The sequence below is a fragment of the Festucalex cinctus genome, chromosome 17 (assembly GCF_051991245.1).
Source record: "Festucalex cinctus isolate MCC-2025b chromosome 17, RoL_Fcin_1.0, whole genome shotgun sequence".
In the NCBI taxonomy this organism is placed as follows: domain Eukaryota; kingdom Metazoa; phylum Chordata; class Actinopteri; order Syngnathiformes; family Syngnathidae; genus Festucalex; species Festucalex cinctus.
The window spans coordinates 1,015,307-1,040,449 of NC_135427.1; the positions used below are offsets into that span (position 1 = coordinate 1,015,307).

At 40.1% G+C, this 25,143-nt stretch overlaps 3 protein-coding genes across 12 annotated transcripts in view; all 3 read right to left on the minus strand.

Annotated features, from left to right (window-relative positions):
- Window positions 1–257: 257 nt before the first annotated feature.
- On the minus strand, window positions 258–6,531 carry tut1 (terminal uridylyl transferase 1, U6 snRNA-specific). Its single transcript, XM_077502918.1, has 10 exons — window positions 6,326–6,531; window positions 5,305–5,495; window positions 4,998–5,204; window positions 4,680–4,794; window positions 4,197–4,321; window positions 3,899–4,125; window positions 3,710–3,819; window positions 2,332–2,454; window positions 2,067–2,159; window positions 258–1,944 (listed from the first exon to the last, which is right to left on the minus strand). The coding sequence occupies exons 1-10, from the start codon at window positions 6,399–6,401 to the stop codon at window positions 857–859; spliced, it is 2,355 nt and encodes a 784-aa protein (XP_077359044.1). The 5' UTR covers window positions 6,402–6,531; the 3' UTR covers window positions 258–856.
- A 351-nt stretch (window positions 6,532–6,882) lies between these two features.
- Window positions 6,883–17,199, minus strand: mki67 (marker of proliferation Ki-67). Of its 3 annotated transcripts, XM_077503900.1 has the most exons (15): window positions 17,027–17,198; window positions 16,568–16,670; window positions 15,175–15,256; window positions 14,892–15,007; window positions 14,574–14,712; window positions 14,060–14,309; window positions 13,742–13,968; window positions 12,335–13,124; window positions 12,066–12,196; window positions 11,809–11,989; window positions 11,583–11,726; window positions 10,719–11,512; window positions 10,480–10,522; window positions 10,309–10,392; window positions 6,883–9,500 (listed from the first exon to the last, which is right to left on the minus strand). In XM_077503900.1, the coding sequence occupies exons 2-15, from the start codon at window positions 16,654–16,656 to the stop codon at window positions 7,186–7,188; spliced, it is 5,385 nt and encodes a 1,794-aa protein (XP_077360026.1). In that variant the 5' UTR covers window positions 16,657–16,670; window positions 17,027–17,198; the 3' UTR covers window positions 6,883–7,185. The 3 variants fall into 3 exon arrangements, with proteins under 3 accessions (XP_077360026.1, XP_077360025.1, XP_077360028.1); XM_077503899.1 differs by having other exon boundaries at window positions 14,060–14,712; window positions 17,027–17,199; XM_077503902.1 differs by lacking the exons at window positions 14,892–15,007; window positions 15,175–15,256; window positions 16,568–16,670.
- Window positions 17,200–18,008: 809 nt separating this feature from the next.
- raraa (retinoic acid receptor, alpha a) overlaps window positions 18,009–25,143 on the minus strand; it is a 170,142-nt gene continuing 163,007 nt past the window's right edge. For all 8 annotated transcript variants that reach the window (XM_077503906.1, XM_077503907.1, XM_077503904.1 and 5 more), the window contains 5 exons: window positions 23,511–23,671; window positions 23,237–23,413; window positions 22,146–22,350; window positions 21,898–22,056; window positions 18,009–20,966 (listed from right to left, as the gene is read on the minus strand). In XM_077503906.1, coding sequence (XP_077360032.1) covers window positions 20,770–20,966; window positions 21,898–22,056; window positions 22,146–22,350; window positions 23,237–23,413; window positions 23,511–23,671 — 899 coding nt within the window. In that variant the 3' untranslated portion in view covers window positions 18,009–20,769. The remainder of the gene's footprint in view (window positions 20,967–21,897; window positions 22,057–22,145; window positions 22,351–23,236; window positions 23,414–23,510; window positions 23,672–25,143) is intronic.

Sequence of the window (25,143 nt, forward strand, 5' to 3'; positions counted from 1 at the left end):
AGCACAAACACATAATATATTGAGAGAGCGCAAGAAAATGTCGTACAACCTGTTAGGGCTGGGTATCGATTCTGATTTCCTCAATCGAGTCGATTTTGATTCACAATATTCCATTTCGGTTTCGTTTTTCATGATTCAATTTAATTCGCTCCAATTCAGTCCGATATTGAATACCTATGGGACACCAGCAGTTAAATATTAAGGCCATACTGAAAACTCTCCAAACATTAAATTGCAAATTAAATGTGGAGGCAGTAACTGTTTAAATGATTTCGTTTATTAATGAAAGTAACACGTGTTATAATCGCTTAAGTGTTACACAACATTGACATCAGCAAGGATGAGATGAAAATATTTTCAGAACTCAAATTCAATAATTGAAAATATAAATTCAAAAGATTCTGAATGGTCTTAAATTGCAATAAGCCAGGTCTTTCAGAAATGTAAGAAAACAAACATTTCAACAGTAAATTTGAAGAAAACATTAAGATCCAAAAATAAAAATAAAAATAAAACCTGGCCTTTGAAATTCTATTTTCTTGTGAATTTAAAGGCAAAAGATATTTTAAAATAATCGATTCTTGGGTTAATTAATTAATCAATGTCAGGCTCGAAAAGGAAAATTGAGTGGATAGATTATTTGATTTTTTTAAACTCTGCCCAAACTGTACAACAGAGTACCAATCTCTCTATGCAGGATATACAGAAAACAAATCCCACAACGTATCAACTCACAATATACATTCATAAGCATAAGCAATTAAGCATGCAAAAAGATGCACATTTAAAATTAACCTGCAGCCGTCACTTTCTGTAGTCTTAAAAATCAAAACAAAAACACTTAAGTTGGCCTATTTTATCCACTGCCTGCTTCTTTCTCCATCAGTGACTCCACCATCTTGGGCAGGAAAACTTCCAGGAAGTGACCGAAGTCCTGAAAAACTCCAGCCTGGTCGCTGCATGGCTCCAACCTCAACTCGACCCTTGTGCACTCTGTCCCGCCCAGCAAGTGTGGCTGAACCTTGACCTCCAGCGGTTCCTTGAGCTCCTCTTCTTTCTCGACGATGCGATCTGTGACTTGGGCCTCGAGCTCCATGCAGCTGCCCTCGGGCCGCATGTCCGTGTCCTTGATGAGCTCGCGCCTCACTTTCCTCCTGCCGGCCCACACGCCGTGTTTTTGCACCCACAGCCAGTGTGGGGGATCCTGCTTGACCCTTTTGGACATCCTCGGTTTTTTGCCTTGAGGGGAGATGGCCGTGTCGCTGCCAGCAGAGTGGCGCCGTTTAACGCCCACCGCGGCGGCGTTGGTTGGTGACTCCACGCTATCGTTTGCTGACGAGTTGAGTGAGCCCGAGCTGGTGTCCATTTCCGCGGCGGAATCCTCGGAAACGCCGAAACCCGAGGAGAACGCGAGGTGGCATCTGAGAACGCTTTGAAACACTCGCTCCACGCAAGCGCACACCTTCTCGAACCACACCGAGCGGAAATCGTCTCCGGCCACGTGCATCCGAGTGCGGACGGCTTCGGGGAGCGCGGAATCTTTGAAAGGAATGCCGATGCTCAGCTGGTCCGATTTGGTTTGCGCCTCCCCGCTGTTGGGGGTGAATAAACGCACCAGCCCCCAGGACTTCCCCTTGGTGGACTTGCGCAGGTACTGCAAGCTGCGGCAGTACTTCTCGGCCTCCTGGCACGCCTTCTGGAAGCACCTCAGGGAGCGCTCATTCAGGTTACCTGCCACGTTGTGGGAAAGCTCAAAAGGGTCCAAAAGATTGAGGGGGCCAAGTTTAGGTCCATCCTGACGGGGCTTGCTGGCTTTTTCCTCCTCATTATTTTTTCGACAAAGGAAGTCTGTGATTGGGATTGCACGACCCTCCCTCAGAGATATGACACCGCTTGCAAAATCTAACTTGGCGTAAAAGGAGAAGAAACCAGCTAAAAGGGTGCCTGGTAGAAATAACACATCAGAATTCATTTTCAAGATGAGCCAATTTGACAAATCATCTAATGCTATTTTTCTCTCTCAATATTACATTTTAAAGTCACTGGCATATAATAAATTGACTTACAGAGATCTTGTGTGTTTCCACTAGGGGGCACCGCAATGGGCTGACTGGGGAAGGTGCAATTCCAACCCTCAATAACACACTCCTCTTCCTCACCTGTAAAGTCAACAAGCACAATTAACACTATAAACATTTACAAGTGTATTGGTTGAAAATATCGTCTTAGTATTCTACTGTTTACATACTGAAACAGGCACGACACCTATCCTGCATTTAGGTAACATCGCCATGATGAGCTCATTATTTTGCAAGGAGAATCGACACTTACAGGCCATGTCTTTCAAGCGGTCCACGGTGGGGAGAACGGGAGGATCACAATTTTGCAGGAAGAAGATGACGAGCAGCGTCAGAGCATAGTTGTTGAGCAGTGGACCGGCACCACTGGGGTTACCTTTGTGTTGCAACACAGATAACACACCGCTGTGTATTTGAAAGGCTGGAAGTGGATTTTCTGCAGGGTCCATCCAAATTCTGTGTTTCATTTATGTAAAACAGATTTTCCTTTACTGGAATAACACATTATCAGCAAGGTCAAATAAGAGCGACTGTTATAATAATGTTCTTCAATTAAGAACAATTCTCAGTTGGACTTTAAATTTAAATGTAGTCTGTGCTTTCCAATTCCAAAAGTAAGATATTGTAATTTTTATGAATGCTATTAAATAAGAGGTGGGCAAACAATTGTGCTCATGGGCCACAATTGCCTTTAAAAAAAAAAACGGACAGGTGGACCATGACAATCGTCATTAGGTATTAAAAAAAAAAAAAAAAAATGTTAAAATGCGGTTAAATACAACATCCAGTACATTTTTAATTGGGGGAATTTTTATTCATTACTTTAATCAATAGTCATTTTTAAAATGCATGCAAAATTCTTAAAAAGATATTAATTTTAAATTATTTTAATATTTAATTATTTAATGAATAAAATGCAAAAAAAAAATGTCTAATTTAAAAGGAGAAAATATTTTTTGATAGCTAAATTAATGCAATAGATACCACAGGACCCTTGAAAATGTAACTGCAAGTACAAGTATAAAGATGTGAGGTACTACTGACATCTGCTGACCGAAACATGAAACAACATACAAAGGAAAGAATTTGTTTGCAATAAGATGTGTAAGCAGATATGTGTAAGAATTAGGGATGTAACAATATCTAAACATCACGATACGATATTATAACGATATGAAGGTCACGATACGATAATTATCACGATATTGTGGGGGAGTTAGTGAGATTTAAAAAAGATCACAATATTGTATAACAAAATAAAAATAAAATAAACAATATTGTGCTTTGTACATAACAGCAATGAAAAATAACACAAATATTACATATGCACAAAATTAAAAAATTAAGCAAAATTAAGTTCCCCTTCATCTGACAATTAGCATAGATTTTAAACATAGGCCAAAACATCCCTAATGAATATGAAATTGCACTAACAAACTAGCCACTAGAGGGTGCTAGAACTGCACAAACGGAAATCAACCTGACTTTTTTTTTTTTAACAGATGTGCTCCTTTTAAATATTGTTAACATGACGAGACGATATGGTGGCAGTTTTAATATCACAATATTGCCCTTATCGTTACATCCCTAGTAAGAATCCACTAAAAGTTCTCACTGAATTCAAATTTTACCTGCCAGTTGGTTCTGTTTGGCCCAATAGCGTATTGTGTACACCAGAGGCCTCAGTCTGTCCTCGATCCCTGAACACAGCTGAAGGAAGCGGGTGTTCCTTACCGCCAATCTGATGTTTTAACATAAATGAATAAATGAGTATTAAACCAAATAAATAATAATGATAATACAGTAATCAGTAAATCAACCTGTTGTTAACCGTGATGTCCCCCTGCAAGTTGAGCTCACGGTGATGAAATTTGACCACGGGAAGGCGGGCGCTGCTGACAACATGGACTTTGTGCACGCTGGGGATGCAGCGCCTCAAGATGGCTGCCACCAGGTCCAGAATCTCGGCGGGCGAGGCCGTGGCCAGGTCGATGTCCGACAGGATGGAGTCCTCGGAGCGGCCGTCGTCTGACGTGCACTCAGCTGCCTGAGGTCAAAGAAAGGCAAATCATTCCAAAGTGGAAAATGCACACCGAGCGCATTTCGATAAAGTCGAACCTCTGACGTATGCTTGGCACGGGCCTGGAAGACTTTTGTGTTCTCCAAGTCCAGAACCAAGTCCAGGTCGCAGGAATGAATACCAAACGTGTTGACAGATGAGCCGAACGGCAGAATTTGGCTGTCTGTTGGTTACACATGACAGGAAAGAATGTTTGAGCAAAGTACTTGTTTACAATCTCTTCATGAGAAAAAACAAACAAACAAAAAAAAAAGATTTTTTTTGTTGTTGTTGTTGTTGTTGAAAGCCCCAACACTATGTAGCTAACACCCAATCAAGGTGTTATATAAAAAAACTGTATTCCGGTGTTAAATAATTCAAAATAAACAAATCACCCTGGCATGTGGCTTATCAAATGTATTAGCTAGCAAAGTAGCATTTTGGCATTTGCACACAACAATAAACAAATAAAAGCAATACTCTTCTCCCCAATGGTTGCCAATTAAAAATGGAAGGAGGAATGATGTATTTATTGCGCATACCGGGGAAAAATTCCACAAAGACCTCCTGTAAGAGTTGCACCAGCAAGTTTCGGGCCTTCTTCTCTGTATCTCCAAGTCGGAAGCAGTTCTCAATGTACTCCATCTGAGCATTAACCTGAAGGAAACCACAAAAGACACTTTTTACTGCCTGGCTGTTCTGTACAAATTTCAAGATGTCCTAACTTTCTGTTCCATTTAAAATGTGTATATATCTTCTATAACTTCTGTTGTTGACTTAAATCTATACAGTATTCATTAAAGAAAAAAAAAAAAAGCGAATTGTGCTTTGTTTACGTCACCTGCATCATCTTTACTTACAGATGGCAGCTGACAGAGTTGGGGTTTTAAGTGGTCCAGAACTTGCTGCAGATTCTGCAGGTCACACTTCTTTTTGGGGATGTACTTGAACTGCTTCTTCTCGCGGGGTTTGACACGAAGATTGAGGCCTTTCATTTTGTGCTCGATGCAAGACAGGGCCGCCTGAATGCTCTCTGTCTCACTGAACTGCACAATGGCAAACACACCCTGGAAGTACAGAGGGCCATAAAAACGCAGGATTTTAGGATATTCCACAAAAAAACGTAAAACAATTCAACTCACGGTACATTAAATACAGTCCCCTCACCTTGTCTTTGTCCATGATAACGTCAGAAACGGTCCCAAATTGCTGGAAGTAGTCAGCCAGGTCAGCCTGTGAGATTTCGGGTTTGATGCCGCTGACGAACACGCTGTGCTGCTCCTGGGTCTTCCTGGTGGTTCGCACATTGCTTAACGTTTGGTGCTTTCGCCCTTTGACATGCTGATCCACACTTGACTCTAAACCAGATGACGAGCAGAAATCATAAATACAAAGAGTGTTGAAAGATGAAAATATAAAATACATGGCAACGTTCATGATTTCAGCACAGGTAAAGCATGACACTGTTAACATGCAATTGGTTTGTGTATAAAATTGCAATATCTGTGGTGAGTTAGCCCAAAAAATATAGTTGTGAGCCGTACATTTGCTACCTAAAGTTAGGATTTACATCTACCACAATTAAGACACTATACAAGAATCCATTATTAAGCAATAGGAGTTAATTAAGCTGTAATAGTTCAGAATCAATAGTTATCTAATAACATGAGAAAAAGTATCTATTTTTGTTTTTGGTCATACTCACCTAGTCAAGCTCAGTTTGATGCGACCAATCAATCAGATGACAGAAAAATGTTATCGTGGTCCCGCTAGCTGGGCCTTGGAGCCAAAATTGAAATCTGATTGGGTAGAAGCAGCCGTCCCACTGCTATGCTAATATTGTTTTAGGTTACATAAATCAGCTATAATGATTCTCTGAAAATTTGATTGGGCAGTGCTACTATGGAAGAAATATGATTTAAATTGTATAGGTACGACAGTGAATGTTACTATTCAGGACAGGTCAATACGTAAACATTTGATTAATGTGGTTGTGTTACATTATAATGGGAGACATTTCAATTTGTTACCTTATTTAGTTAAAGCTCAATCGAGTTCTTTAATCGCATTACTAACTATACTCTTACATAATTTATACTATTTGGCCTTTATGGTACACTTTGAAAGCGCTATATAAATAAATATGACTTGACTTCCACAATTACACTGTTAAGACGGCGTTGCTTACGATTTGGTATGTTGACGTTGCACAGGACACAGTGAAAACCTCTCGGCGTTGTTTTTATGTCGCTTTCGGATTCCATGACAGCAACAAAAGTGAATTAAATGAGTCAATACAAAAACTAAAAAATAACTAAAGAAAAAACGCCGTCCATGCGCCTCTTAAATCTCCCTCCAACGTGAACCAAACGTCTGTTCCGGGTGTACCAAAAAATGTTTCCGGGTTGTTCCAGTTACGAGTTCGATGATGTTCCGTGAATAAAATTAATAAAGTAATACCAAATACAAAATAAAATATGATTTTTAAACAAAAATACATTGTGTGACTTGTACTGTTGAAAAACAAACAAACAAACAAACCATCTTGAGCAAGTTCAAAAGTTTTGAATAAAAAGTAAAACCTTTATTACCTCTCACCATATTTTGTCTGACGAACAAGAGGCAAAAAAAAAAAAAAAAAGTAATTCTACAATAACACTTCTAATACTTTAGTCTAACCTGTTAACACTAAACCCATTCATTAAAGATACTGTACACGCGACAAAAAAAACAAAAAACAAAAACAAGAATACAAAAATTTATTTCCCATCCCAAATAACACGGCTGTAAGACAGGTAATGATGAAATAACTTTACAATATTTTTAAAACAAATGTAAAACAGGTCATGAATGAAATACCTTTTTAACAATAACTGTAAAATAAACAAGTGTATAAAACTCCCTGCTGTAAAAAAATAAAATTAACGCAGTGCTTAATTTTTCATCTGCTTCTACTATGATCCAAAGACAATTAAAATAGTGCCAATTACAAAGAAACTTAATGGCAAAAAAAAAGAACAGTTATAATCAATTTTTATACAGAGGTGTTCATTTCTTAGCTGATCTTCCTCTTCTGATTTTCGGCTGAGTCTCCGTCTCTTCTGCATTTTTGGTGTCAACCTTGCTGATGGAAACTGCTTCATTTGCAACCTTTGCCCCACGTCTTGCTGTTTTGGCAGGCTGACGTTCCACTACTTTTCCTGAGAAGTCCTCTTCAGTTTTAGCCACATTATCCGATTCACTTGAGCTAGGAGTTGCAGTGTGACCACCAGGGCTCAACTTCTTGCCTCGAACTGCTCTCACGGACCTTTTGGGGATATCGTGGACTTCAACCTCCAGGTTATCCGTTTTTGGCTGAGCCTCTGTGTCTTCTGTGCTCTTGGTGTCAACTTTGCTAGTGGACTCTGCTTCCTTTGCAACCCTTACCCCTCGCCTTGCTCTCTTAGGAGCCTGAGGTTCCACTACTTTTTCTGAGAAGTCCTTTTCAGTTTTAGCCACATTCTCTGAATCACTTGGGCTAGGAGTTCCAGTGTGATCACCAGGGTTCAACCTCTTGCCTCGAACCACTCTCACAGACTTTTTGGGGATCTCGTGGACTTCAACCTCCAGCTTAGCTGATCTTCCTCTTGTGTTTTTTGGCTGAGTCTCTGTGTCTTCTGCGCTCTTGGTGTCAACTTTGCTAGTGGACTCTGCTTCCTTTGCAACCTTTACCCCTCGCCTTGCTCTCTTAGGAGCCTGAGGTTCCACTACTTTTTCTGAGAAGTCCTCTTCAGTTTTAGCCACATTCTCTGACTCACTTGGGCTTGGGGTTCCAGTGTGACCATCAGGGCTCGACCTATTGCCTCGGACCGCTTTCATGGACCTTTTTGGGATCTCGTGGACATGAACCTCCAGCTTAGCTGATCTTCCGCTTCTGTTTTTTGGCTGAGCCTCCATGTCTTCTGCCCTCTTGGTGTCAACTTTGCTAGTGGACTCTACTTCCTTTGCAACCTTTACCCCTCGCCTTGCTCTCTTGGCAGGCTGAAGTTCCACTGCTTTTTCTAAGAACTCCTCTTCAGTTTCAGCCACATTCACTGACTCACTTGGGCTCGGAGTTCCAGTGTGACAATCAGGGCTCAACTTCTTGCCTCGACCCGCTCTCGCGGGTCTTTTCGGGATCTCGTAGACTTCGACCTCCAGGTTCCACTTCACTGATCTTTGAGGGTTTTGTGGTTCTTGCACAGTGGTGTTTGAATCACCTGTTGCATTTACCTGTTTTTTATTCAATTCAGACACATTTGTTGAGGATTTGGTGACCGGCCGTCTTCCCCTTTTGACTGGTTCTACTGAAGCTGGAGCTGACTCTGGAACTGGAACTTCGTTGGACTCCTCACAGGCAGAGGCTGCACCTCGTCGTTTTTTTTTGGCTGGAATGGCTTGTTTGGTCTCATCTTTTGAAGTAGTTTTCATACCTCTTCCCCTTGTTTGCCTCTGTTCAGGTTCAGATTTTTCCTCTGATACCTCTGCGGTGGCAACACCTTCAGCCTGTTTTGCTCTTCTGCTTCGTTTGGGTATTTCTGTTGGTGTCTCGATTGGACCATCTTGGATCGCTGTGTAATCAGGAGTAACTTCTGCTTGCTTTGGTTTTCGTAACCCTCGTCTTGTTTTTGCAATGGCAGAAGCCGCAGCATTATTTGCCTTCTCCGGTTCAGAAACCGGTGGTGCTTCTACTTCAACTGTGACAAGATTTTCCACATCAGTTGGATCATCTTTCCTGCAACTCTTCGATGCTTTTGAAAGCTCCTGGAGTCCAGGCGGTGCTACTATTGAAGTAGTGTCATTATTTTCTAGCTCTTTTATGTGCTTGGCATTTCGTCCTCTGGTTGCTCTGCCAAGAGGCTTGGACTGATACTTTGTCTTCTCAGAGGTGACTTGATCTTTTTCAAGTTCCTGTAGCTCAATTGTTTCAGAGATAACTTTCCTGCCTCTTCCCTTTTTAATAGTGACAGCTGGTAGCTGAGGTTGTTCTGCGTCTAATGCTTTTCCTGGCTCAGGAAGATCAACCAGCACGCGTGTGTTTTTGGTACATCTTCCTCTCTTAGGCTTAGGGTCAGCTTTAGCTTCTTCGTCAGAGGGTTCAGTAGGCTCGGCTTTCTTCCCCCTTCTTCCTCTGACTGGAGCAGAGACAACAGGATCTTGAGAGGATTCTTCTGTCACTGGTTTAGCTGCTTTGGCCCTTCTGCCTCGGACTGGTTTCTTGGAATTGGTTGACTCCATGGAGGCCGTGTCCGCATCTTCTATCACAGCCTGAGAAACTGCTTGCATAGCCTCCGATGTCTCACATGCATCACTTGGAAGTTCTACTGAAACCTCAGCTGTCGCTGCTAAAACAAGATGTCGGTGCAGAATATTTTCATTAGTATCTGTTGAAACCGTGCAATTGAATATTATGGCGTTCAGCTGTAGGACTTCATGTTTCGCTAGCTCAGGGGTGTCAAACATAAGGTCCGCGGGCCAGATCGGGCCTGCAAAAGGGGTTTAATCTGGCCCGTGAGATGATTTTGTAAAGTTTAATAAAATAAATAAATAAATAAAAATTTAATGTCGGACTAATTAATCAGTCTGCCACAATCAAAATGTATAAAATTTGTAACTTCACAAGCAGTCCTCAGATGAGCAATACAACTTGTACGGGGGAATCGTCCTGGGTGTCATTATTTTACACACAACTTAAAGTTACGGTTTAATTATTATTATTATTATATATATTTTTAAATCATAGACCGACAAACCTGTTAAATACGACACAAATTCAATTACTGGTAACACAAATAGATATGACAAGGATTAGCGTCCTTATAACATCAATAACTGCGCCACGCAATGCATTCTGGGAACAATATATATGCTAAACAGGTCGATTTAACACATCCAGGACTCAGTATTGCCGTGTTCCATTTGTTGGAACAATATGATTACAGTTGAGCTCCGTAATTTAGGGTCGGCACACACAAATAGTGAAAATCTGCGTATAATTGACGGCAATCTTTTTTTAAGTTATATACTGTTATTTTACCGATGCAGCCAACTTGGTAATATATTTTCCTCCATGCGGCTCCTGAGCTAACATGAGTTTGACACCCCTGCAAAAGCTGATTGCCTTATTGTGTGGTCTACGAACAAAAACCGTACCTTGTGTGATGTCAATTTGAGGAGCATCAAGGTTCACATCCGATGGCCCATTGTCCTGTGACTGTCCTTGAGTAAAATCAAGCTCTAATGAACAAGGGATGGCAGTTAACATGGTAATAAAACCCAACTAGTGGAAATCAGCATTTAATCATCAACAATAATGCAACAAACCTTTGGCTACATCCAAGTCACTACTTGCAGGCTGCTCTTTAAACTGTAAGAGATGAATCGAGTTTTGATATTAGCGTGCAGCTATATACTAAACTAGGAAGAACGCAGACAGCACATTACTCTAAAGTTCATTGTCACAATGCTGTATTTTTCATCATTTACCATTTAAGGAAGTCAACTCAAACACTCAGCTGTTTTTACAACTCCTTTCAATTACACAGTTGCAACAAAATCTTTACCTCAGCTGGTTCCTCCATGAGCTCTTGTAGCCCCTCAAAATCCTCTACAGGAGCAGTGCCCCTCAGTCTGGGTGACCTCATCAATCGCTTGATACCGAAGTTGGCATCCACTGCTTCACTTCGCTCTTTGGGAGTCTCCCCGAGCATCTCGATTCCGAGGACGCCTTCAACAGGGGTATGCCTCTGCTTCGGGGTGTTCATTACTCTATTGATACCAGAGACACAGTCCACCGCGGAGCTGTTCACTTTCAGAGGTGACAAGTTTGTCTGTTCCGGTCGGTCTTGAATTTCTTCAGCTGGTGTTGGTAGGTCTTGTGAGTCTTTCGCTGGTGTCTCCAGATGGTCTACGGCACCACCGAAAGAAACATCATCAACTTGTGCTTCCCTGGGTGTTTGGAGGAGTTTCTCATGTTGCTCGATGGGTTCCCTCTGTTCTGGAGTGGTAAAAATGCTTTTAACTCCAGTGAGGCATTCCTGTTGCTCAGGTTTCTGTTTGGGCGTTTTCAGAATTTGTCCTCGAAGATCTTCCAAAGGTTCAGTCTTCTGTCTTGGAGTCTTTAGGAGTCTCTTCACACCAGTGAGACACTCTGGTAGTTGCGGCTTCTGCGTAGGAGTCGTGACAGCACTCGTCAATTCTGCGCACTGTTCAACAGAATCCGTCTTCTCCGTAGCAGAGGTGTCACTGATGAAGCTGGATTCTTGACTGCCGTTAAGGAGGCGTTTTACAGCCTCTTTGCTGTACTGGCCCGCTTTTATCGTTGATGCAAGAGTGAGTGGAGATACGGCCATTTCACCTGGAAATGGTCAATTTGTTATTTTTCCAGTTTGTTCAGAGTGCACATTTAGTCGAAGCAGACACTTTACCTGGCTCCTCAGGAGTGTTCAACACAGAAGGATCAAGTACAGACGGTTCATTAACTACCAATGGAGTCTTTGTGGCGGTGCCGTTCTTGATTTCTGATCTTCTTTTTCCCTCTTTTGAAGGTGTTTGAAACATCTCAGAGATTCCTAAAACGAGAGCGTAATATATAAATGACATTCCAAGAAAACGAGCAGTTGTAAGAATATACTGCAAAAGGAATGTAATTACCAGACAAATCCTCATCCATCTTCATGTTCTTCTTTGTGATTGCTGTATTGATGACGACTTTTGGCGCAGCAGCAACTGGGCGTGTAACTTTCTGCCTGAACGCACGGCCCACAACAATGGTTACAGGTGACTCTGCATGGCCAGTGCTGGCGGCATGACCCAGATGCTTTTTTAGAGGGGTCTGAAAATTTGAGACAACAGTCAGCTCACATCATCACATAAAATCAAACTAAGCCACACAAGTCAGTTTGCTTTACCTGTGTTCTCGACACCACCTTCTTCGCCACCCTTGCCATCGTTACAGTACTTCTGCCCGTTTTTATACCTGGCAGAGCCGCTTGGACTTTAGCCTGGCCAAACTTGACAGTGTCAGCCCAAGAACTTATAGCTGAAACAAAAGGGGAAAAGGCAAATTAAAACATTTGAATGAGGCAGAAAAATGTTAATCTGTTTTTGTCTTCTCCTCAAAAGTCATGTCAGTGTTTACACGAAGTTCGAATTGCATGTTGAACCCGTTGAAAGATACCTTTTATGGATGCCCGTGAAATGCCACTTCTTCTTCTGACGACCTGAATAGCACTCTTCGACAAGCGAGCCTTGCGTGACGTGCTCTTCATGCTCTTCCTTCTCAGAGGGATTTTGGGTGTCGCGGTGACTGACTGCACCGGCTCAATGACGGCATCTTCCGCCATCGGTGATGGCGTTTCGATGAGAGAGACGGAAAAGCGTCCTTGTACGGACGCGGTGCCCTGGGGTGTTTTCACTGCTATTTCATTGGCATTTTCCTGACGGGAAAGCCTTGGGCTTGTCCTCTTCACGCTGCCGGGCTCTCCCTTAGAAGTCGAGCCTTTTGTCAAAGGAGTTTCCAACTTGTTACCGGAGGAAGACGTTCTTCTTGGTGTGCTGAATTTGGATGTCTCCTCAGAAGAAGACTCTGATTTTGGCGATTTCTCTTCTGATAATGGAGCTTTGGCAGATGGTGTGTTGGGTTTTGGCGACTTGGGAGCTGGTGTAGACTTCGGTGACTTGGGCAAAGGTTTCCTTGGCGACGCCTTCTCCGAAGATGCAGAAGAAGACCTCTGGTTGGGTGATTTCTCTCCGGACATTGAGGCCGATTTCGGTGTCCTTTTACCAGGAGATTCTTTTTTTGAAGAGACCGGTGTAGATTTTGGCAAATTCTTATGAGGAGAAGGTGTCCTAGGTTTTGGAGTCTCCTTTCCTGGAGATGGCTCTTGTGAGGATGGGGATCTTCCCTTTGGAGATTTCTTGACATACGTTTTAGGAGATTCAGAGTTCTTTGCTTGATTTTCATCCTCCTACACAAAAACAAATTGGGTTGTCAAAGAAATACAAATGTGCATCTTAACTCATTCACTGCCAATGGCAACTATAGACGTCAAAAATCCAAGCAAACAGCCAGTGCAAATTTTGACAAGAAATTTGAATTTAAGTTTTAGTTATTCATTGTTTTCATTTATAGTTATTAATCATTGTTGTTTTGAATAACAACGATGACAACAATTTCAATGCTAAGTGCTACCATCGTGCGTAGAACGGATTCCTGTTACCCTACAACACGGGCGTTGACGTTCTTGTGATCGGTCTTGGTCTTACTGAGAGCACATATTGGGTCTAGGCCTCCAAAAGTCAGTTTTAATCGACTAAAATTGCTCTTTATTTTTGTTGACTAAAATTGGATTAAAACTAAAATACAATCAGGTGACTGAGTTATGACTAAGGCTTTAATTACATTTAGTCAGAAGACTAACATAAAACTAAATTATTTTTTTTATATATTAAAATTTGAATTTTAAATTTTCTTTTTTTTTTTTTTCCCAAAATTAACACTGGCTGTTTGCTTGGATTTTGACGTCTATAGTCGTCATTGGCAGTGAATGAGTTAAATGTTTAGCTTCAACCACAAGAGTCTCACCTTCAGCAGCCCAATAACCGATGCGCGCCTCAGCAATGACTTTTTGGGTTTGGTGAGACAAAGGCTCCTTCTTGGTTTCTCTCCTTTGCGTAGGGGAGAATCGGGGGGCAATTTTTTGTCAAACAACTCAGGAACCAGGCAACCTCCAAAAGAAACACGTTTCTTCTTCGTCTGTGGTTCTGGCGAATCAAACACAAGCTCTGCACTTCTGCGTTTTCTTGGCGCCCCTTTCAGGAAGAATAAAATTTAAAAAAAAGTTAATACCAGTTTGATTGGGAGGGAGGGGGAGCAATTTTTTTTTAATTATAGAACATTTACCTCTCTCGGTGGCTCTTGGCAAGTTTGCATTTTGTGGACTGGACATTATTTTGTCATGTTCCTTGGCTGGTGTGGCCTCCTTACTCCTGCGTCTCATATGCGATTTGGGTGTCTGAGCACAAGTTTGCTCAACAACATCACTGCCACTAAACTTCTTAGGAGTGACACGCTGCCTTGTCTGCGGTGAGCTCACTTTGGAATTGAAATTTTCTGCATCTTCGTCTGGAGTCATCACATCAGAAGCAAGAATCTGAGGGGGATTTTTACACTTCTTGTCAGACATTGGGGCGACATTACTTGCACTTTTAGCCTCTGCGACCGTTTCGCCACCAGAGACTTTGGCCTCAGCCACCTTTGCGTCATTGCTGTTTGTGGAAACACTGCTTTTCCTCGGGGTCTGGAGGAATGTGTCTGAAGCTTTTCGAGGGGTCTTAACATTCAGAGATTGTCTAATCATTTGATAGAGAGCACTAAATGGAGACTCTGTGTTACTTTCTTGCGTGTCATCATCCACCTTGGGGTCCTTAATCTTCGCCTGCTCCAGTGATCGCTGGATGTGAAGGTTGGTTCCATCTTTCAGCTGGGGGTTGGGGGTTCCAGCTTTGCTCCCAATGGCACATTTCTTTGGTGTGGGGGCTGGAGGGTACTCAAACCTGAAATTAATAAAATGCATGAAGTATAAATCATACATTTTCTATTTGGACTGTGCTTTTGTCAAAACAATTATATCACGTTTTCTGTAGAAGCCCATGTGACGAAGACAAAATAAGGAATTCATAAACAATTTGTTTCCAAAATATACTGCACTTTAAGACCATTTTATATAACACACCTGAAAGAACGATCAACAATTGTTATGACATCTCCATCCTTTAAACGCTCAGACTGTTGTAGCACCTCTCCGTTGACACGGGTCGGGTTCGCTGTGCTCAGATTGGTTAAAATAACCTAGCAGAAACAATAGAAACCAATTAAAATGCTTCAAAAAAGGCTTTTACCATACTTCAACATCAGCCGCCCCCATTATGAGGAATGAAATAACCAGCATTGATAATAACAACATATGGTCAAATAACCAAAACCCTGGCATGTATGTTCAGTGTCACTTGTATTACCTCTTTATTTTCATTCAAGTCAATTCTGCAGTGCTCCTTAGAGACTTGGGGAAGCTGAATACGAATGTCACAGTCAGGCTTCCTGTTGAAAAAAGGAATCATTAAAATTGCTTTTATTCAAACTAGACAAGGAGGGAGTTGTGTGTAAAGATAAAAAAAATAAAATAAAATTTAGGGCCGCACAATTTTGGGTGAGAGAGAGCGACAAAAAAAGAAAAGAATCACAATTATTTTTTAATTATGTTAAAATCACAATTCATATAAATGAATATTAATCGATAACAAAATAGTAGGGGTGTGAATTGCCTAGTACCTGACGATTCGATTCGTATCACGATTCACAGGTCACGATTCGATTCGATACCGATTAATCCCGATACGAATTTATAAGTCGATTGTTGCGATTTTTTTCATTCAAATTTAGAAAATACTAATCAGTAAGCTTGTAGAGTGTAAGATTTATATGAAAATGTATTATTTATTTATCTAAAATTTCAGTCTTATAGAGGTTGTAATCTGTTTCATGTTTGAACAGCATTAAAATAAAATATTAAGGCTTAATGTTCCGTTCATATAACATTCTTCCTCTTCCATGCTCAAGGTGTGAATCCTAAAAAAAAAAAAAAAAAAAAAAAAAAAAAAAAAAAAAAAAAAAAAAAAAAAAAAAAATCGAATCTGCCGATTCTTGAATCGATTCGAGAATCGCGCGATGTAGTATCGCGATATATCGCCGAATCGATTTTTTTTTAACACCCCTACAAAATAGTATTAATTATTAAAGTTTTTTATTCAACTACCAAACCTCAATGATAATATAGTCATTTGTGATCAAGTGTAAGCTCAGTCTTCACCTTGAAAATTCATCTTATGCATTTCAAAAGTTTTGTGTGCTTATTGATTGTTTTAATAAGCCACCATAGACCAGAGGAAGTTCCAACCCGTTGACAAAGTGAAATACCACATAATCAAGGAACAAGTCCTAAATAATACATTGCTCTGCATATTCATTTAGACTTTTATTGCTGAAAGATGTGTGAGTGAATGAGTGTCACTAGATGTCCCTTATGTTTGGTGTTTCTGGGTGGAAGAGATAATGAGTATTATTAATTTACTATCTATGGGATATATTGCTTTAGTTTAGTTTTACTGTCGAACTATTTATTTATTTATTTATTTGTTTGCTTTTTAAATTCACAAAATTACGCAACAACCGCCCTTCGGAAATTGTTTACTCTGTACTTTGGGCACTTATCACAAGACTCCAAAAAGTACAAATTCGTTTAAGACTTTCTCAAACAGCTTTTACTATAATCAAATACGTACTGTGTAGTATTCGAGTAATTTGGCCATTTGTCCAGCTGCAGCAATGTACAAATAGTGCATTTAAACTCACCTTCCAAACAAGCACGATGCAGTGAGAGGAAATTCAGTCCCATCTCCTCCAGTGCGCTTAACCACGACTATCTTTCCATGCAGTGGCATTATGGCAACGTTACCTTTAACGAAGGGAAAGACAATGTAAACATTGCACGAAACTTTAACAAAATAGGACCAAATGACGGACTAACAAAATTACTAACCAATGTGGACGTTTATAGCTCGTCTCATGTGCATAACAGTACGAAACATTATTTCTGTTTATTTATAGTTATTAAAGTTAACGCCATTTTATCGTGCATTAACTTCTGTAATCATTTGATGTCGAAAAATGTTTGGTATAACGTTAGTAAACAAAAAGTATTTGTTTTTTTTTGTTTTTTTGGGGGGGTAAAAAAAAGGCAGAGCCAGAGATAAGCGAAATTCGCCAACCTCATATCCATACACGACTAAATGGTATATTTAAACGTCCTACCTGGATTCTTTCAACGACACGTCAACTTCAGGAAATCCATAAACGGACACACAGGTTTGTAGCTTGAATAGAAGTTTAGTAAAACGTTATTAGCATTTCAAAAATTACGTAAAACCGAATCTAACTAGTGACCACGAGTCGCTAACGTAAATCTACTCACTACGCATCAGCGGCCGGTCTACCTCTTTCAGAACGAGGTTTCAGTAACCCTCCGCCCGTCTGTACAAAAACACTCCGAATGTAAAGACAAGTTTGTAGTGTAACGTTAGTTTCACGGTGATCTAAAGAAGCATTGTTTTTAACAAAATATCTAAATCTTTTTAAATCATCTAACTAAAATGCTATCGTTCTTTGACGAAAGGAACTATATTGTTTACAAGTTTCGCGGAGCGATAACATTTCCCCGAGAGGCTTGTGATTTGAAAAACAATTTGAAATCCCGCGCGAAGGACTCTGATTGGTGGAAACGTCATGGCAACATCGGTAAGGCGTGGCTCTGAGTTTTTTTGTTTTTAGGATGTTACGCATATTTAAGCACAACATTTATAACGTCGACATTAAACGTATATTAATAATAGTAATATTAACAAACTAAAAATAAAAAATGTAATTTTGCGTTGAACTCGGACAATTTTGTTTACTTGATGTTCCTGTGCATGATCCCAGAGATTAATTTATATTTCCCAGCTCAATTACTCAATTAAAATATGACTGAGAAGTATATGCGGTACTGTATACTGAAATAATGATCTAAACTACTATGAATTGTGAAATCTGGGCCAGTTTAGTTGTCCACGAATCTCTTACCTTTCCGTGTGCATGTCGAGTGCCATCTAGTGGAAAATCCTTTATTTACATGAAAATGGATAATTTCCCACACACAATGGAATGGGAATGGCTGCATTGAAGGAGCTGTTGAAGCAAATTGTGCTATTAAGACATTAGTAAAAAGGAGTACACATATGAATCACACAAACATCGGTTTATTATTAAATGTTGGTTTTATTTTTGTTGTTTTTTTAATATATTTTTTTGTTTTCTTTCTTCTTTTCCCCCCAAAGTTGCTTGATAATCTTGTCCCAAAAAAAAAAAAAAAAAAAAAAAGCAACATATTCCATACTTCTCAAATGTGTGTAATCCAGATGAGCTGTGGAGAGTCAAATTGTGCGCTCTTTCGGACAGTCCTGCATGACGAAGGAAGCAGCTTGGACCAAACGGATGTCGCTGGGTCTCTTTCAGTTTTTTTCTTGACTGCGGGCTTGTGACTGAAGGAGAATATTGGGGCTCAGTAGCAGAGTGTGTGTGTGGGTGTGTGTGTGTGATGGAGGGGAGTGCAGTACAGAACATATACAAAGGACAGGCCAAGCATACAAAATGATTCCTTCCTGAGACGTTGGCGTGCGTGCGTGTACAGTAAGATGGTCTGATGACGATGGACGTGAAGGCGTTTTGGCGTAAAGTGATCACAGGGTGCAGGGTTGTTTCAAAAGTCATTCGTGAGGGGGCACAAATCAGTTGGGATCACTGCAAAATGGAGTCTTTTGCCACCCACTACAGCAGGGGTGAACAGGGAACCTATGGCCTGGTGGGAGGTCGTAAAAAGCTCCAAAACATTGAACATTTCATCACATATATTTTAGTATGGCCCTCGGGGGATTTCAAAAAACAGTAGTACAGTGGTGCCTTGAGATATGTGTGCTCAAAACACTCAATTTTTACTCAAAAGTAAAATTTCTTTCCAGCCGCCGCCCAAAAAAAGTGTGAATTTAAAAACAACACAAGAACAATAATGTGAGGAATCGAAACGTTGGTGCATCATGGCCACCGGGGGCAGTATAACGGTTATAAAGTAATGTACAGGGAAACGTAGCTTGCTGCCTAACTACTCTCGGTAACACAATAAATTGCAATATCCCCCCCCCCCCCCCGAAGGATAATAATTAACAATATATGTGATATATGTGAATATATATCAATTATTTAAAGTGTTATAAGACCATTTTAATCATGAGCACTTGTATGGCGTTTTCAATTCTGTGTTAGCATCGAGCTAGCACGAGTTCTTTCAAATACAGTACACAATTTGTAATTCTCAATTTTATTTAGTTGAACATTCAGTACAGCAGTAAACTTGATCTGGAAGTGGCAACAAATAGTTTGAGGACTATTTTTGTGAAGAATTGTTTACTGCTGCTTATTGGGAAGTAAGTTGAGTTTGTTGCTAGCTTACAGCGCTCACGTTTGTATCTTGAAAAAGACCAAAGTGGGATCACGTGTATCTCAAGGCATCACTGCATCAGAAAAAGGTTTCCTACCCCTGCACTATTAATCCAATCAGCAATTAGTGAGACTCCCTTGTGTTTCTAATACAGTGTGTAAAGTCCATTCTTCACATTTGAACTCTGAAACTGCAAACCTGAGCCTGGTAAGCTACAAGTGGCATCCACGTTTTTTTTGTTTTGTTTTTTTGTTTCTGCTACATGGCCAAAAAAATGCTCGAGTGCTACTGTAATCGTTGATGTTATGGACACACACACGGAGGGGTGTTTGTGAACACCACATTGTGGACAGCCAGAGACGGCATGTGAAGGGTCTGTCCAAGTATTTAGTAGGACACATAACGTGAAAGAACTTCCTTCAGTAAAGTGTGCTCAAAATGTTTTGTTTTTTTCTTGAATCACAAACCCATGAACAAAACACACAAAAGGTATTCTTTTAAAAAAAACAATCATGTGAAGCCTAAAACTCTTCATAGTTTTTAAGAAATTAATACAGCTTATATACACAAACTGAAAAGGCTACTTAAAATACACCTTAATAATGAATCTTCATTAATTGGATTTCTTGAAAGGACCTGTGACCATTATCATACAAGCAAGTTCATACAATCATTTGTTTCCTTGTTCCTGGAGGCAATAAAATAAGAAAGAACCTGGAAGAGGAGGAACAGACGCTCATTTCATTTGCAACTTGTTTCCTGTGCACATTAGTGTGCGAGTGTGTGCGTGCGTGTTTGCATGTGTGTCATCGGAGGACTGGAAGAAAATGTCACTTTTTTTTTAATTCGAATAATGTACACGTGTGATCAAACTAAGTTTTTGTCCTCTCATGATGGGTAAAACAGTGAGGAAGTACGACAATCTTGTAATCTCAGAAAAACACGTCCTCGTTTCGGCCTCCCATTCAATCACAATAGTTTCTTAACTTTTCTATATATTTATATATATCTTTGTGTACGAAATCTGTTATTTTTTTATTTTTATTTTTTTTTGAAGCTGGGAAAAGAGAAAAGACCCAGAGTCTCTGAGGAAGAGGAGATGGAGGAGGAGGGTCTTTTGACAAGTCTCGAGCTTGTAGTCTGCATCATCGACAGCAACAACAACAACAAACAACAACAACGGAAGAAAAAAAAAAAAAAAGTGTCTGGTGTTTGTGAAATCTGTCACTTCCTATCGCGGCCACTCACGTGACTTTCCAACAGCCTTCTGGAGAAAGCAGCGGTGGAGTGAGGAAGAGGTGGAGGAGGGTGTCATCAGCAGTGTTTACGGTGTGGTCTCCGGCCAACGGCGGCGGCCCCCGGCCGTACTTTCCCCTCACGTGAGGAAAAGCGGACCATGAGGAGGAAGGTCTCCATCCCTCAGCAATCAAGGCCTCCTCCTTCACCCCTCCTCTGACTGACCGGCGTGTGTGGAAACAAACCAACAAACAAACCAAAAAGAAAAACCTCCCAAGGTGGGCCGTTACTACGGCGATTGTGTGGCTGGACTGCTTTGGGCGGAGCTCGGGGACAAACTGGGGCTGCAGCTGCCCGGCGGGGTGCCGCAGGAGCGACCCCCCGAGGCGCCGCTCTCCAGGCCCTCCGAGTTCTCCAGCATCTCCTGGATGAGGGGAGGCATGGAGCCCGGGATCTCCATTTTCAGAGTGATGACACGCTCAGCCCCTATTACAAAAACACAACGTTCATTCATATTTTAGATTATAGCTTAATTAAGCTAGTTAGATATTTATTATCTTGTGTATTTACTGTATTAATCAATTTATGTCTGTCCATCTATCTATCTGACTAGCTAGCCAGCTACTGATTTATCTACATAGCTGGCTAGCTAAATAGAGATACCTCGCTAGCTAGCTAGCTAGCGAGGTATCTCTATTTATGTATCTAGCTAGCTAGCTTGCTAGCTATTGATTTACCATGTCTACATAGCTAGCTAGCCAGCTAGCTAGATAGCTAGTGTGCATAATGGTTCTTTTGCACAGTCAAAGATATTAAAATATTGAAACGTAAATATACGGATAATATAGTCACATATTTGGTCACATATGAACAATGAGTGCAAAGAGATAAATATGGATAACAATGTGTAGGACGTTTGTGAAAATGCATAATTAGAATAGATTTATTGGAGAATTTCCTTAGAGAATCTGAAAAGTAATGCTGAATTTATGCACATATACTATGAGGTAAGTAAGTGACTAATTTCTTTTCCCATTCTTATTAAAAGGCTACAATATTTAGTGTGAAATTCTCTTATGCTGCACTTTGATATTTGTTATCTAATAGGGTTGTTCCAATCTGATCACATAATTGGAAATCAAGGCCAGATCAAATTTGAATTTGATGACTATTGGTGGAAAAAGATCGGATTTTTAAAATGTTCTGAATTTTTAAAATCAAAAATAAATATTTTAGCTATTTACTTGATTTGAACCACTCCTCATTTACATCCATTTAAAAAAGGTCATTATTTTGGGATACCTTTATTCAAATGAAAAAAGATGATTGGGACAATTTGGATGTGGTTTTCTTTGCAGAGGTATTTTATTGTCATTAAAAAGCATGGACCGTGTGTCTTGTGTTGTTGGGTGCGTACCTTTAGCGCTGATGCTCCTCAAATCGGTGATCTTCATCAGCATCTTGGGGAACATGTGCGGTTTGTGAGGCCTCCTCTTCCTCACGTAGATCTTCAGCGCCTCCAGAAGAGGCTCCTGAAGGACGTCCACCTTTTCTGCTTGTTCAAGATCCTGACGATCTGTCCGGAAAAAAATAACAAATCGGTCACAATACTACAAATATACCAGAAAGCATTAGTTGAGGTGCTTTTTGGCGAACGTCGCGTACCTCCACACAGCAGACAGATGGCGCTGAGCAGCCCTGTCTCGGCATCGTCCATCTCCAGAGGGATGAGCTGGTTGGCGAAAGCGAAGACCAGGTCGGTGAGCGGTCCGAAGCCGGCGTTGTGCATCTGGGTTCGGTTTAGCGTGAGTCCGTCTGAGAAGGTCATGGTGTCCTGCTCCGGGGTGTAGCGTGTGCAGATCCGCAGTATCTGTCAACGTGGAACAGCGTTGGGGAAGGAGTGAGTTCATAGGAGTTATTATAATTATATGGCGGTCTTTGGTATGGAGGGCCAAAAATTGCCAAAATAAAAAACAAACAAACAACTAAATAAATAAATGCAAAAATAAAAAATGGACATAAAAAATATAATTAAAAAAATTAAATACAAAAAAATAATTCTAATATATATACATAGTTGTTTTTATTTACATTTATAATTATTTTTGTATTTAATTTTACCAAAATAAAAAAATAAATACATAACTAAATAAATAAATAAAAGTAAAAATAATAATTGATATAAAAAAATCTAACAAAAAATACAAAAAATAAATCTAAATGGAAATAATATATATATATATATATATATATATATATATATATATATATATATATATATATTGTTTACACTTATGTTTATTTTTGTATTTAATTTAGACAAAATTAAAAATAAATAAATGACTACATAAATAAATAAATAATAGTGAAAATAAAAACTGATATAAAAAAATTATTACAAAATTAAATTAAAAAAGGAAATAAAAACTATATATATGTATTGTTGTTTTTATTTATATTTATAATTATTTTTGTATTTAATTAAATTATTTAAATATATTTTTATAGCAATTTTTGGACTTGTACTCATTTATTTATGTAGTCATTCATTTATTTTTAATTTTGGCAGTTTTGGTCCTCCATATTTTAGAAGAACGAATCCCGAAAGTTTGAGAACCCCAGGGACATGCCAATAAAGCTTTGCAAAAACAAAACGGAGCTTTGAATGTGTCACATCTCTGCCTCAAAGTAGGACAGCCTAACATTGAGGATGATGAATATTCGAAATGTGTTCTTTCGTCCCCGCGTGTCCTCACCAGGATGTCCAGACAGGCGGCTTTGAGCAGGGTGATCTGGTCGGCGATGGTGAGCGTGGTGAAGCCGGGAAGCTGCTTGGCGAACTCCACCGTCTTGATGATGCATTTGGTGGACAGCTCGCTGAACTTGTCCCACAGGTCCACGTCCAAGGACACGCGGCGCTCCGAGCTGTTGTTCTGTCCACACGTGAAGACAAAATGGCGGTTTATTTACGTGCTCGGAGGGGGGGGTGGCGACGTTGCCACGGGGACGGGGGTCACGTGACTGACTGACCGTAGTGTATTTGCCGAGCTGGCAGAGGGAAGGGAAGGTTTCCTTGTGGGCCTTGCGGACCCGGTCGATCATCTGCTCCGTGTCGGGACTCAGCACGTAGCTCTCCGTGCATTCCTGCTTCTTTTCGTCCTTCTTCTTCTTGTTCCGGTCGTTCCTCACCGCTACAAAGAGACAAAATACGAGTGAGGTTTTTGATGTAGTGGTTCCAACCTCTGGCCAAGAAAAATGTTTAAAACCCTTTCGAAGACAAGACATCACTTTGATAAAAGACAATTTCATAATGGTGAACAATTTAACAATTTTTGTCGAACATCCCTGCATTAATAATAGTCCTTAGAGGTCTAACGATTAATCAACAAGTAATCAATTACCAGATTAAGTGATAATTAATTTTGATAATCAATGAATCTCTCAGGTAAAAGCTAATAAACATTAAATATAACATTCGATGTGTTATTCCGTGGAGGTGATCAATGATGTCATTGATCAAGCGGTCAAACTAAGACATTACAGCCAATCACCAATTTGCAATAAAATGCAAAATATTGTCCGAACCCGATCCAGCCAATCAGATCGGTGTTACGTTTTTGATAGAGGAATTTGTAATGTCCTTTTTTTTTTTTTTAGAAAATAAAAAATAAATAATATAAATAAATATATAATAAATACATAAAATAATCAACAGATTAATCAATTACTAAAAATAATTGCTAGTTGCAACCCTAATAGTCTTTATCATTATTTTTCAAGACTTTAGTTGGATTTTTAGAGAATGTGTCTTTTCCTAAAGAAGGTAGAACATTACTTAATATTAAAAGTATTTTTTTCTTCAATCTGAATCTATTTGAAATTCACTTTCATCTTGTTCTACTTTGACTATTATTATATTAGGACTATCATGGAAAAAAATAATTTGAGTTTCATCCAGACAAAATATGTTTTTGTAAAAAATACACTTTAAATGAAACGATTTTTAAATCCTATGGACTTTTGGTATATGCATGCTAGTCGTCTATAACTGGGGTTAGTATTCCGAGTGGGTCGTTTGGAAAAATGTCTCCATTGTAAAAAACAAAAAAAAAAAAAAAAAAAACCCTGGACCCGAAAACCTGAACTAGAACATACAGCATCTCTCTACTACAATCAAATATTCATAGTGGAGCAGAATTGTATCAACGCGAACATCCTAATCTGACGCTGTCTGATATTTATCAAAGCGATGAGATGATGATGAAGACAAGCAAACTCGCAATAATCCGCCCGACTTTCCCTCCGGGCAACCTGACAGAATACATTGCGCGCACGCCCCAAATGACCAAAAGCAGGAGACAGGGTGTTTAGCATTGGAATCCCATTACATGAGCCCCCCCCCCAATCCATTTCCCCCCGAGCCGTCCAAAACGAGGTGAGTTTTAGCGCGCGCGTGGGTGGTTTGGGTGAGATGCGGTGCTGCTTGATAAATAGCGTTGGGGGATGGAGCTATCCATAAGGCTGACAAATGACCGCAGCTTTCATTAGGGGGGTGCTAGCTAATCTAATAACATAATATGACAAATATCCTGCCTCTAATGGTTTTCAAAGGGTGCGGTTGCCGAGGCGAGAGCGGCGAAAGCCTTCCAGCGCTCTCTCTCCA

Coding starts and splice junctions, on each gene's coding strand:
- tut1 (XM_077502918.1), bottom strand. CDS start 6,401: ATGGAATCCGAAAGCGACATAAAAACAACGCCGAGAGGTTTTCACTGT. Junction 5,496..6,325: donor CAACGTCAACATACCAAATC/GTAAGCAACGCC, acceptor CATCTGGTTTAG/AGTCAAGTGTGGATCAGCAT. Junction 5,205..5,304: donor TTATCATGGACAAAGACAAG/GTGAGGGGACTG, acceptor CTGTACTTCCAG/GGTGTGTTTGCCATTGTGCA.
- mki67 (XM_077503899.1), bottom strand. CDS start 16,656: ATGCCACTGCATGGAAAGATAGTCGTGGTTAAGCGCACTGGAGGAGAT. Junction 13,969..14,059: donor GCCAAGAGCCACCGAGAGAG/GTAAATGTTCTA, acceptor TCTTCCTGAAAG/GGGCGCCAAGAAAACGCAGA. Junction 13,125..13,741: donor CGGTTATTGGGCTGCTGAAG/GTGAGACTCTTG, acceptor GTTTTTGTGTAG/GAGGATGAAAATCAAGCAAA.